At 45.8% G+C, this 13,444-nt stretch overlaps 1 protein-coding gene across 1 annotated transcript in view; it reads right to left on the reverse strand.

The window, feature by feature from the left end:
• The window catches only part of LOC144755440 (uncharacterized), a 198,033-nt gene that overhangs the window by 128,195 nt on the left and 56,394 nt on the right, over positions 1–13,444 (reverse strand). The window contains exon 2 of the mRNA XM_078644354.1: positions 4,624–4,845. Coding sequence (XP_078500480.1) covers positions 4,624–4,845 — 222 coding nt within the window. The remainder of the gene's footprint in view (positions 1–4,623; positions 4,846–13,444) is intronic.

Genomic DNA, 13,444 nt, shown 5'->3' on the forward strand with positions numbered 1-13,444 from the left:
TATCCTGCCTAGGGGGTTGTCCGACCATTCCCCAGTGGCCGTAGATATTGAGTTGCACAGGAAGAGGCAACCGTTTCGGTGGCGAATGTCCTCATGGCATCTTCATCAAGCTGAATATATACAACATATGCGGGGGGCGGTCGCCCAGTATTGGCAGGAAAACTTTGGCGCGAATGCAGATGTGACAAATGTCTGGGAGGCCATGAAGCCCACGTTGCGGGGAGTGGACATAGCGTGGTGTGCGGCGGCCCGTCGTAGGCGCAGGGAGGTCATAGTTGTGGCAGCGGTGCGCGTGGAGGTCCTTGAGCGGCAGTGTCAGGAGGAAGGTGACGGTGGGGTGGTCTGGCTGCTCTTACAAGCACAACAATCCTATGCGTCCGTACTGTTAGATGAGGCCAGACAGGCATGGCTGGCCACAATTAGTAGGATTTACCAGTGGGGAGACAAGTCATGTACTATGCTCCATAGGCTGTGTCAAAATACCCTGCAGCCGCTTACGCTGCCGGGACTTACAGATAGCGCTGGCATTACGGTGACGGACCCGGCGGAGCTGGCGGCTAGCTTTGCTCGATATTATGCGGAACAGTATGCGCCGCAGGATTGCCTCCCAGCTGATGCAGTCGATAAATTAATTGCTAACCTGCCTCCGAGGGCCGTCTCAGATGAGACGCGTGCGACATTGGATCTCCCCCTTACTGTGGAAGAGCTGGGGGACGCGTTGGCACAACTTAACACCGGAAAGGCGCCTGGGCCTAGTGGCTTCCCATGCAAATTCTACAAGAAATTCCAACTTCAATTGGGAACCCACTACAGAGCTGTGTTAGAGGCAGCGCAGGAGCTGGGTCGGCTGCCGGCAGACTGGCGCCATGCCGAGGTAGTAGTATTCCAGAAACTGGGTAGGCCGCCTGCTCGGCATGATTCATATCGTCCTATATCTCTGCTTAACATTGAAGCTAAGTTACTGGCGAAGGCGTTGGCGAACCGGCTTCTTCCCTGCGTGGCTGACCTAGTTCATCCGGACCAAGCCGGCTTCATGCCGCATAGGGCGACGCGGCACAACATCCGACGGGCACAAACAGCTGTGGATGCGATGGGGGCCACGGGAGAACGGGCCGCCCTGCTCCTGGCGGATATAGATAGAGCGTTCGACTCCGTGAGCTGGGCCTACTTGTTTGCGCCTCTGCCCCGTTTCAACCTGGGTCCGGTGTTCATTTCATATGTTAAGCTGCTGTACACTGATATCACGGCGGCTGTGCGGATCTCCGGGGCGGTATCCGGGAAGTTTCCAACTGGTCGTGGGACCCGCCAGGGTTGCCCGCTGTCCCCATACTTGTTTGCTTTGGCCATGGAGCCCCTGGCCTCCTGGGTGCGTATTGATGCGCAGCTACGGGGCTTCAGGTGGGGCGGGGGACTCACCGACAGGATCGCACTATATGCGGATGACGTTCTCTTCTTTCATACGGACCTAGATAGGTCGGGCCCGCGGGTATTGGAAATTATGTGTATATTTGGCGAGGTCTCGGGTCTGTATCTTAATCCACGTAAGTCCACCTTGTGGGTGCTGGGCGATGGGGCTTCTGCGGGCTCCTGGGCATCGGCCTTGCAGGTGGCGGCCGGAGGCTTGTTGTATCTCGGTGTGTTCCTGTCCGAATCAGCGACGATTTCTTGGGAGCGTAATGTAGTGCCAGTTTGGGAAAGAGTTCAGTCAGACGTTAGAACGGGGTCCCGGATGCCCCTCACAATATCCGGTAGATCTGCGATTTTTAAAATGGTTGCGCTCCCACGCCTTCTGTATCAGCTACAGAACCACCCGCATCCAGTTGCACCCCAGTGGTTCCAGCAGGTTAATTCAGTGCTGGGACGCTTCTTGTGGGCTGGGGGTGCCGCCAGAGTGGCGCTGCGCACATGTTTCCTGTTCACATACTGTGGTGGGCTTGCCACATCAGACGTGCTGTCGTACTATCAAGCCTCCCACTTGTTGGTGCTGAATGAATAGTGGTACGGGGATAGGGGAGACCCAGCATACGCCTTAGAGCGCTCGCTGATGGGTGTTCATACATTGCATACGATTTTGTACTCGGCCGGACTACGGAGGCGGCTGCCCCAGGCCACGCAGGTGGTGTTTATGATATGGTGGCAGGCTCTGCGTCGTATGGGCTGGTGGGGCCGATTAACAGCGGAGACTCCTTTGTGGAATAACGGCGACTCCCCGCACTAGCCTCGTTGTCGGGGTTCGACGGATGGGATTCTATAGGGATCTCTTCCCTGGGTGATGTCGTATCCAGCGTGGCCCGCAATTCATTCCAGGAGCTCAAGGACGAGTTCCATATGCCCAACGCCCCAATTTTTTAAATACCTGCAGTTCCGCCACGTGATTGGGCCCAGCTTGGTGGGTCTGGAGTCGCTGCCGGTGTTTAACCCGCTGGAGGCGAAGATCTTCATGGGAGACCTTGGAGACAAGAAGGTCTCACGAATCTATCAAACCCTAGTCACTCATTGTTCCTCCTCCCTTCTTAAGTTGAAGGACGCCTGGGAAAGGGACATTGGACCATTGGATGATGACGATTGGAGAGAAGCTTTGGAGTCCCCGCGAGGGACTGCAATCGCGGTGCGCTACAGACTGGTTCAATTTAAATATCTACATAGGGCCTACTATACGCGAGAGCGACTGTGGACAGCAGGGTTGATTGGGTCCCCAGAGTGTTTGAGATGTGGAGCTGAGATGGGTACTCTGTTGCATACTGTGTGGTCTTGTACTGGTCTGGCCCAGTTCTGGCGGGGTGTAAGGGGCTGTCTATCGGAGGTACTGGGATGGGATCTTCCCCGGACGCATAGGTTGGCCCTTCTCCATGGGCTGGAGGGCGTTGGAGGAAACCTTTACAAGCGTCACCTGCTGCTGCTGGGCCTTGTTGTGGCCAAGCGGGACTTGGCACAAGCATGGAAAAGTGACCGAGCCCCCCCACTGAAAGTATGGAAAGCAGGGATGGACTACTGTATGGGGCTTGAGCGCCCGGTGTTCGAGGCCAGAGGATGCCCCCGAAAACATTACAAGATATGGAAGAGATGGGCGGAGTATAGGGGTTTGACTCTGGATCCTCCAGTGGAACCTGACAATGAGGTGGACTTGGTGGATGGGCTCCAGGCCTGAGGAGACACCTGTTTCCTTGCTTGATACATACAGTTTCTGGAGGCTGTCTGCGATTGCGTGCGCTGGGCTAGGGAGGGATAAGGGGTGGGTAGAGGGGTCGTTGGGTGGGTGTGGGTGGTGGGTGAGGGTGGGTGGGGCTGTTTCTGATTGGGTTTGTGACATGCTCATACATATTTTGTTGTTTTGGCAGGTCTCTCCTGACTGTGGAGGACTACATACATGCTTTACCTAATCAATAAAATAAAAAATGTTGTTGTGAAAAAAAAAAGCAGCATAAATATTTGTGAGCCACTGTGATTTTCCAATAGGACAAACATTTAACTATGGGAATACACTGAGGTGAGGGCAACCGTTAGGTGCCAGTTTTGGGAAAGATTTTGCTCGATCCGGATAATTTATACGCAGGTAGTGTAGAAGGGTGCTCCATTTATTAGGCGTAAGGTGAATTTTGAGGGTGACATAGTTGTCCCATGTTTTGGTGGAAAAGTTGCTTGGCTTAGGCTAGATCTAATTGACTTCATAGGGGTATGTGTTGTGTTGAAATACAACATACTCATAGACTTACAATGCAAAGTCTTATTAAATAGATGGAGTTAGCTGAATTATGTTTGGTTCAGTAAGTGGAATATGTGGTGTATAACATGTTGCCTGGAAATAAGATGCTGGCCATATATAACTCTAGCTTCTATTCTGTGAAGAAGATGCTGGCCAAATAAGATGCTGGCTTTAGCCTGCGAATAAGATGCTGAACGCATAAGAGGCTAATTTCAGCATCATGCCCACCCCATTGTTTTTGTTCTTTTATAAATTTCACTTTACCTTGGAAGGGGTTGTTATGCTTTTTTCAAGTTTGAGAAAGCGTCCATACTTTGTGCTGAATTCCTTATTACAAACAAGTTCTCTTGCATATCTTGCCATTGGTATGCAAATGAATAGGGGATATGTGTGACATGCAGAGTCCAGAAGAAAGTAGGATTAAAACACACAACAAAATTAGTCAATTTACAAATCCAGCTGCTCCTTAAACACCACATTGCAGTTGCAGAACGAATATGTGTTGCCAGTTCCTTCATTCAAAGTTTCACACCTACGGTACCACCAGCCTCATGCGACCACAGCTCACCTCAGGAGGTTCCTTAGTGATTGCCCATGGGGTGCCTGTGAGTTTCAGAAGCTGGATTTTGAGCTTCCTATTTTACTCGTAATTAAGAGTTTTGACCTCCTAGCAAAAATGTTTTTATATATCTCTCTACCTTTACAAAAGTCACAATGTATGTATAACTTTTAATGTCCTTTTTACTATAACTATTTTAGAATAAGACACTTTGCACTCTAATTTAAAGTAGAATTAAACAGATTTCAGCAACGTGCCACGATCATGTCACAATAGGTGTTGCACAATGGACTACCTAATCCGAGCAACGCAATGATAGAACGACGTGCAATATGGTTTTGTGCAAAAACAAGCAACCTACCTGGGTATAATGGCCACACATTTGATTAGCGGCACACGTTGAAGTATCGAAATTGTAATATTTATATTCATTGTACCAATCTGCAACAGCAGTGTCTACATTCACGGTTGGAGTGGTGATCAGGAATAGGTTTTCTCCCCTTTCACCTCTGTCTGGGTTGTGCTCCCAAATGCATTTCTTTGCGTAGGCCGTTGCAACACCTTCCAATGTTGTATCCCATTCCTGTAATAAAAAGAAATAATCTGAATGTTTTAGTCAATTCACTGAGCAACATTTTCCACTGTCCTTAATAGTCACATCATTTTGACGTGCCTCACTATGTATAGCCAGGGTGTCAAATTAGTTTACTGTACAACCATATCTGGCAAGTATGTACGAAAGATTCTACCAGATCAAGAGGCCGGTTATACTTGACATATTCTACATTAATGCAAGCAAGAAGTGGTCATTAAATCCAAATCTGTGACTGCAGGTGAGTGTCTTAACAGTTTCAGCGCTCCGTCCATCATCTCCTAGGGTTTGCCCTAAGTTGGCAGGGTAAGCCCAAACGTGGATCCCTTGCTGTCTTTGCCACTGGATTCAAGCTAGCTAGGCTGATGAGGGGTGAAACCCACAAGCCGGTCCCAGGTTGCTTGTTTGCTGTCCAGGAAAGACCTGACTTGGCAGTTTGGGATGGACTGTTCCCATGAGGAACATGGTCAAGACTGATTTTCATATGGCTGGGTTTGAACTGGGGTGGCGAAGTGAGCTAAAGAACGAAGATGGACAAAACCCAGATCTGTGACTGCGGTGAGTGTGGATGATTCTTACCTCCAAGATAGGGAACATTTCTATCCAGTTTGCAGAAGACAAAGAAGAGACAGTCCGACCCCCAACTGAGACAAAACAGATGACTGTTCCAATCAAAATGAAAGGGGTAAACTCAAACTCAGAAAACAAGGTTGATTGTTTGTACTCCTGGTTCTCAGTTGGATTTGTCCTGCCAGACCTGCACTCAGCTCTGCGTCCTGCTCGATTCCAGCTAGGGATGGGGCTTTAACTTAAAAGTTTAGGTCTGACTAGGGTGACCACTACTTTCCAGATCCTGGACTTTTTGTGTGTGAAAATCTAATTAATTCTGGATGTAGTATCCTTGTTTTGCCACTTCTGAACTAATTAGAACAACAACCCTGAAAAAAATGATCTCTTAGTAAAATGCTCAGAACTGGAGACAGTTCCATAATGACTTGAATAGAAGTGGTCACCTTAGCCTGGCCAACAAAGCTGTGTGCTTCAATTTGAGCTGGGTGTTGCAGATCGAGCCCCCCCACACTCATTTCTGAGGGGCAGCACCAATTTGTCTTTAACAAACTTTCATCCAGAGCAACAAAGAGTGAACACAAAAGGAGGAAAGTAGGAGGAAGAGAATGGGGACAAAGAGCAGGAATGAAAAAGAACCCTTGAGAGTGAGATAAAGAGCCATCTAGTGCTTTATTAAAGCGTGGTGGCTATTTAGCCAGCCACTGGGTAATTTATGCATTTTCTTTTCTATTTACCTGGGTTTTGGCTAAATAGTAAAGATTATTTACTATTTGGCCAGTGGCAATGCAGATACCAGGCAAACTTCACTATTTAGTTATCTGCTGTCTAAAGCATAGAGGGGCATATTATCAAGGACGGGCGATACATTATCACCGCTTTTATCGGCAGGAAACTGCCGATAAAACGGCGATAATGGACTTGATAATATGCTCTATAGAATTCCTATCGAAGCCCATGTTAGATGTCTTCACATCTAACATGGGCTTTGATAGGAATTCTATAGAGCATATTATCAAGCCCATTATCGCAGTTTTATCGCAGTTTCCTGCCGATAAAAGCGGCGATAATGTATCACCCGTCCTTGATAATATGCCCCAGAGATTCCACACTGTTTGGTCAGTGGTTGTGCAAATAGTAAAGAAACATCACTATTTACTCAGCTGCTGTCTATATAAGAGAGAATATACTGTTTGGCCTCGGGCATTGCAAGCATTTGGAGGATATCCAAACAGATCGAGGATATGGCAGCTATTCTTGAGCCTGGCACCACTTTCAGCAGCACCCTCACATTGTCTGCTTTCTGTTCCATACAACAAGATGCAGTCTGTGAGAGACTTTCTAATTTTCGCTCCAGCTAGGCCCAAAAACTGGCCTGATTTAAAGAACCATCAGCCAGCTGCGGCTCCTCCTTAAAGGTGGAGGAGGGTCACCCCACTGAAGAATGAAAAAAAAACCGATAATAAAACAATGTTATCATCGTTTTATTTTTCACTGGCAGTCACTGCTGAGTCTAGGGAGGGGCCAGGCAATACTCTCTTGACAGCTCCAGGACTGGGAGGAGTGGAGGGCACTTTTAGGGGTGCATATCAGTTTAGATTGCAGTCTTAGGCCGGCCAAATAATCATGCGCACTTAGATTTCTCCAAAAATTTGATGTATTGTACAGTTGGATGGAGAACCCGCACAGGCTCTCAGTCGCTTAGTGAGCGATTAAACATATCGTCCATAACAGTATTGGAGCCTGTGCTGGCCCAGGGACTTCCGGAAGGGAGGAGGACTGAGGCAGCCAGCAGCAGGAGTAGCAGGTAAGTGCTTTAAAAAAAGTATTTGCCCGAGTACTGCCCCAGCACCAGGGCCGGACTAGCCATAGCGGACCGCACGGGTGGGGGCCGGTTTTGGGCACCTGGGGGCCGTTTTTGTTACCGGCCCCGGCAAAGAGCTCGGCGGTATTTAATTTAATGCAATGGTTGGGGTAGTCTGTACTTAAAAGACTTAGGGAATGATTACGAGTTTGGCAGAGAGGATACTTTGTCACAAAGGAGTACCCTCTCCACCAAACTCAAGTTCCGCTCGCCTCATTTACAGTCAGGCAGAACTTAAGTATTTCAGTGACGGAGACTACTTTGTCTCTGCCACTGGCACACTTTTCCAAAAACTGATGAAGTGAGTAACGTGGGAGGTTTGTCCATTTGTCCGCAAACCCTACTTAGAGTCGAGAGACATATGGCCAGATTTTAGGTTCACACACTGCCATACAAAGCCTGGGGGTAAGTGAAAGTAAGAACATTTTAATGGCCCTATCACCATGGGAGAAAACTCCCATGGCATGAGGGCCATTGTTCTTTTCTTTTTAATAAGAAAATGCCGCTTTGAGATTTTGTTTTTCAAAGTAACAAATATATTGAAAGTGTGCTGGATGGCACCAATATGTTTACAGATCCATACAGCACACTTTCAATGCATCAACAGGAATCACAGTGATGGTGGGTCCTGCCAATGTAACAGTTGACCGCAGGGGTCTGCAGCAGTTATTCTGATATCTGAATCAGCCCATTTGTTACTATCCTAAGGAACCCTTTTTAGAGATCTTAGAATGATGACAGATTGTGAAAAAAAGGTGCTAAATCCATAACTTGCATTTTGCATGCAGCCTTTGATGCTAGTTCATAGCTCACTGGGGAAACAGCCTTGGTTCATATCTCACTGGGGAAACAGCCTTAACAAAGTGGGCTCAGCCACGTGTACAATTTCCCCGCAAGCCGTACCACACTTGCCTTAACCACGCAAATACCTTAACCACGGATATGCGTGGTTAAGGCAATTCCTGTCCTTGTAAATACGGCCCCTTTACACGCAGCATTTTGAGTGAAAGGGGCGTACCATGGGTGTTGCTGTGGATGTTACCACGCAACACCCATAGAACCTAACACATTTCCAGATTTACAAGGAATCGTAAACCTGGAAATGCGTTAGAATGCTACGGCACCCTAGGGGTGGCGTAGTGAGGAGCAGCGAGGAGAAATGTTTTAATTTCTCCTTGTTTTTTCCTCTTTCAATGCGTGTTGCATTCTACAGCATGCATTGAAAGAGGAAAATGCCTGTACTGCTTGTTTTTGTGCAGGAAGGTACCCCTTCCTGCACAAAACCAATCTCCCCATGACACAGGCATCCTCGCACCATGATACAAGGGTGCATGCGCCGGCGCATGGCAGCTGTTTGTGCTCCAGCGCAGGGGAGAGCACAGGAATGCAACATATCATTCTAAATATGCCACATTCCTGTGCTTTGAAAGTGCCACAGCGTGGCACAGCCAAAGGGCTTGTGGTGCCGCGCTGCGGCACTTTCTTGTAAAGAAAATTCCGCCTCTGGATTTTGTTTTTCAAAGTAACAAATATATTGAAAGTGTGCTGGATGGCACCAATATGTTTACAGATCCATACGGCACACTTTCAATGCATCAACAGGAATCACAGTGATGGTGGGTCCTGCCAATGTAACAGTTGTCTGAAGGGGTCTGTAGCAGTTATTCTGATATCTGAATCAGCCCATTTGTTACTATCCTAAGGAACCCTTTTTAGAGATCTTAGAATGATGACAGATTGTGAAAAAAAGGTGCTAAATCCATAACTTGCATTTTGCATGCAGCCTTTGATGCTAGTTCATAGCTCACTGGGGAAACAGCCTTGGTTCATATCTCACTGGGGAAACAGCCTTAACAAAGTGGGCTCAGCCTCGTGTACAATTTCCCCGCAAGCCATACCACACTTGCCTTAACCACGCAAATACCTTAACCACGGATATGCGTGGTTAAGGCAATTCCTGTCCTTGTAAATACGGCCCCTTTACACGCAGCATTTTGAGTGAAAGGGGCGTACCATGGGTGTTGCTGTGGATGTTCCCACGCAACACCCATGGAACCTAACACATTTCCAGATTTACAAAGAATCCTACACCTGTAAATGCGTTAGAATGCTACGGCACCCTAGGGGTGGCGTAGTGAGGAGCAGCGAGGAGAAATGTTTTAATTTCTCCTTGTTTTTTCCTCTTTCAATGCGTGTTGCATTCTACAGCATGCATTGAAAGAGGAAAATGCCTGTACTGATTGTTTTTGTGCAGGAAGGTACCCCTTCCTGCACAAAACCAATCTCCCCATGACACAGGCATCCTCGCACCATGATACAAGGGTGCCTATGCCGGCCATGGCAGCTGTTTGTGCTCCAGCGCAGGGGAGAGCACAGGAATGCAACATATCATTTTAAATATGTCACACTCCTGTGCTTTGAAAGTGCCACAGCGTGGCACAGCCAAAGGTCTTGTGGTGTTGCGCTGTGGCCCTTTCTTGTAGATCTGTCCCTGGGTATCATGCGTGAGGGTTGGAAATGTGTTTCCATCATTTCATAGCCAACTTGTGGTTCTGTTTAAGTATGAAGTGAAGCGGTCTATTTTAAGAGAGATAGAGATGAATTTTCACACAGGTACCATCTACGCGGTGGTTGTGATTGGCTGGTAGAATGTGGGTTTATATTCTGGCATATTAGAGAAGTATTAGGTGGCAAATAGAAAGTTGTAAGGAATGTTCCAATCAACAACAACAGTCTTGCAAGTGCTTTTTTGAATGGGGTGGGCAGGGAAGTGTAAGTCAGATCTGTGGATTAATACCATCATCCTCTAATCTGACCTAGATCTGACCATCTGTGTGGGAACAAAATAAGTAATCACTCCACGAATAACTGGAGCCACACCGTGCAATAGTCAAGATTCTTTCCTGTACCCATAAAAAAGAGAATGTACAACCGTAGTAAATTGAGCAACCACACCCTTGCAATGACCCTTTTGTTTTAGCGTTTATCAAAAAGATAATAGTTAAAATAAGAAACGAACACATTTTAACATATCTATATTTTATTGTCATTATTAGTAATGCAATTATTAGCATAACCATAAACACAAACACATTGGCCTTATTCACATTTAAGGCAATTCCTTATTTACATTTGATAGATATTATACATCAGTCCTATTTTTCAGACCTCAACAGTCAACCAACAGACACCCAAACATATTGTTCGGCCCTGTGAATATTTTAGTATGAAGAAAGTTCTTTAATTTTAGAATAACATTAAATACTGCACAGTTCAAATAGAAACACAGTTACCAGGTTGCAATCTTATCTGCGAATTTCACTGAAACACTACACCCAGACTGTCCATACTCCAAACGTGTTAGGTTTCCAGATTTCTTTTACAGAGGCTGCCCTGTCCACCACAAAAATGAGTGCCCAGTAGACACAGTTCCTAGGCTGTTTCCTAGGCTGTTTAAACATTGCGTAGCATATTAAAAACAAAACTACAATGCCCAAGATACATTGAGTGGGCGACTGATGTCAGTGTGGCAGAAGGAACCACTCAGAGATATGCCAACAGGCCCGATTCGGGCAGGAGACTACTGGTTTTTTTTTACCTAAAAATGGCTTTATTTCATCTGTCTCCTGCTTAAAACTGCCTTTGCTTTAATGTATATCAATAGGAATTTCATGACTTGGGACGAATACGCATCCATGCCTGAAACCCACTCTGCTGGGGGAATATTTTGAACAAGTGTGTTTATTCAGCTGGAAGCTGAGCAAATGAACACTTCCCTCCTGAATTACCCAAATACACAGTTTACCTGTTTTTCACTTCCCCATTCCAGAGAAGCATATTTCTGAGTATCACCAATGTATCTATTTCAAGTCCCCCCAAAACACCGTGCCCCCTAGAACCAATTGCCTTATGTAAGTTCTCCTCCCTCTGTGGCCCAAATACATAGCTTTTAAGGTTTCGATTTGCTTATGTGCAACATTCTTTGGTTTCAATGTGCGAATGAGTGATATTCTACTGCTCATTGTGTGGCAATTTCAAGTGAAATTGCCTCCTTTAAAAGTACAGCAACAACTAGTATTTGTGTGCCTCTGAGTTTTCTATTATTGTTCCCAGATATCTAACACGATAATCAACATGTCATAAAACAAACAGGACCAGTTGATGTGCCAGTGCGTGCTAGTCGTATCAGATGAAAGAGTAATAAAAAAAGATTTTGTTGTCGATTATAATTAAACATGTTTCTGTTCGGAACATATTAGCCTGTTAATTGAAACTTAATAAGGTCTCTGAAAGGCGAGAAGCCTTCAGAGTTCTTCAATAACTCACGTTCCCCCATTCACACCATTTTTCTCTGCAATTTCTCATTCTTTTTCAGCCACTTACATTCTATGTCTCCCCAGATATTTTAGAAATTCTACATGTATCACCCATAACATCACTATTATCACATTCCAACCTTCAACATTTACGTACTTGTCCCCCCCCCCCATGCTCACTCAAACATGGACTCTCTCTTCATACACAAACACCTTTCCTTTTTCGTGGCAGCTGACAATATTTCAACAGATCAAAGCAAACATAAGGAGATAATGGACTGAGCGCTGAAACTTTTCAGATACTCACTCCCAGATCTGGGTTTAATTCATTCATTCATGTTTTTAGCTCACTTCATCACCCAAGTTCAGACCCAGCGATGTGCAATTCAGTGTTGACCCTGTTGCTCATGGGAATGAGAGAGCGCAAACTGATAAATGTATGAGTACATCACACTTACCTGTAGTAAGCACAAGTCATGAAGAGAAATGCCATGAGTGCTAATAGTATTTGCAAATATATCCTAAAATGTATAGCTAATGTAGAGATTTAAGTAGAAGTGGAACTAATACAGAAATGTGTGACATTATATGACTTTATTAGACGTGATTATTTTGAATCCATGTCGTGAAGCTGCTAAAACATGAGATGGTATGCGGTTAAACGCAGAACGTGGTAGGCCTCAGGGCCAGAGCTGGAGGGAAAGGGAAGGTGGTTCTTTTCACGACACAGATTGTTTTAAGGTTTTTGGCCATTGCATTAAATAGGCCATGATTTATAGAAATGTTTACTTAATAATAGAATAAGAGTATTAACATGTTTTAATTAAATGAAGAAGTTGAGTGCTATAATCATAATGAGAAATATTGTAGGCCTGAAATGTTTTAGCATTGATTTACACGTACATGTCTGGGCTGAGAAATGTTGCAAGCCTTTTAGAAGTCTATGAGAGTTGGGTTCTTGGCGGCAGATATCTGTCTGCAACAGGAAAGGGGGGATCCAATTATAAATGAATGAATAGAGGTCTGTTCAGTGGACGGCCCAGACATGGAGGAGGGTTCTGGAATGTTTAAGGGGTATCAGCGGGCCGGAGAAGAGACTGAGAAGCAAGGTCAACTCTAACGTCTGAGGCCCAATACAAAGCATCATGGAAAAAGCCTGAAGTTGCACCACGTGAGAGGCGTTTCGCAAGGGGCGTCTCAAATGTTGTTGACTGTTTTGTATTAGGGACAGCACCCCTGGGTGGAGTTAGAGCAGAGACCTGAGGACCCTTTAGAGAGCGGATGGGTAGGCAGTGAGGGGTCATGACTGGAGAACTTTAGGTTTTCACCAAGAGACTTAGAGTGGGTGACTTCCCTTGGGGGTCATTCATTGCTGACACCTTTGTTAGGTTGGGATTTGGTTAAGTAGGGATACCATCTAGAACAGGGTAGGGACGCCTAACCTGTGTTTGTTTTCCTCCAATCTAAATGAAGGAGCGATATGCGTCTATGCTGATAGCTTTACTATTTTTAGAACTTGTGTTAGTGATTTCTGTTGCTCGTCTGAGGGCTTTTCGAGAGCACATGTATGTAATTGGACCTGTGTATCTCGTGAATCTCATTCTGAGATGTCTGTATTTGCAGCTCATTATATCTTTACAATAAACTTTTGAAACCTAGAAGTTGTCCGTGATCTTTGAGAGTAGAGTCCTTTATTGGGTGAACTAACTTGCAGATAGGTGTACTGTTTTCTTCCAAGACAGGCAACAAAGGTTCAGTCGACCAGATCGAGGTTTGGATCAATAGATATAAGGTATCGATCAAAATCTCGCCCTTTCAGTTGGTAGCTATAGAGGATGGTTGC

This window comes from Lissotriton helveticus, chromosome 5_1 (genome assembly GCF_964261635.1).
Source record: "Lissotriton helveticus chromosome 5_1, aLisHel1.1, whole genome shotgun sequence".
Taxonomy (NCBI): domain Eukaryota; kingdom Metazoa; phylum Chordata; class Amphibia; order Caudata; family Salamandridae; genus Lissotriton; species Lissotriton helveticus.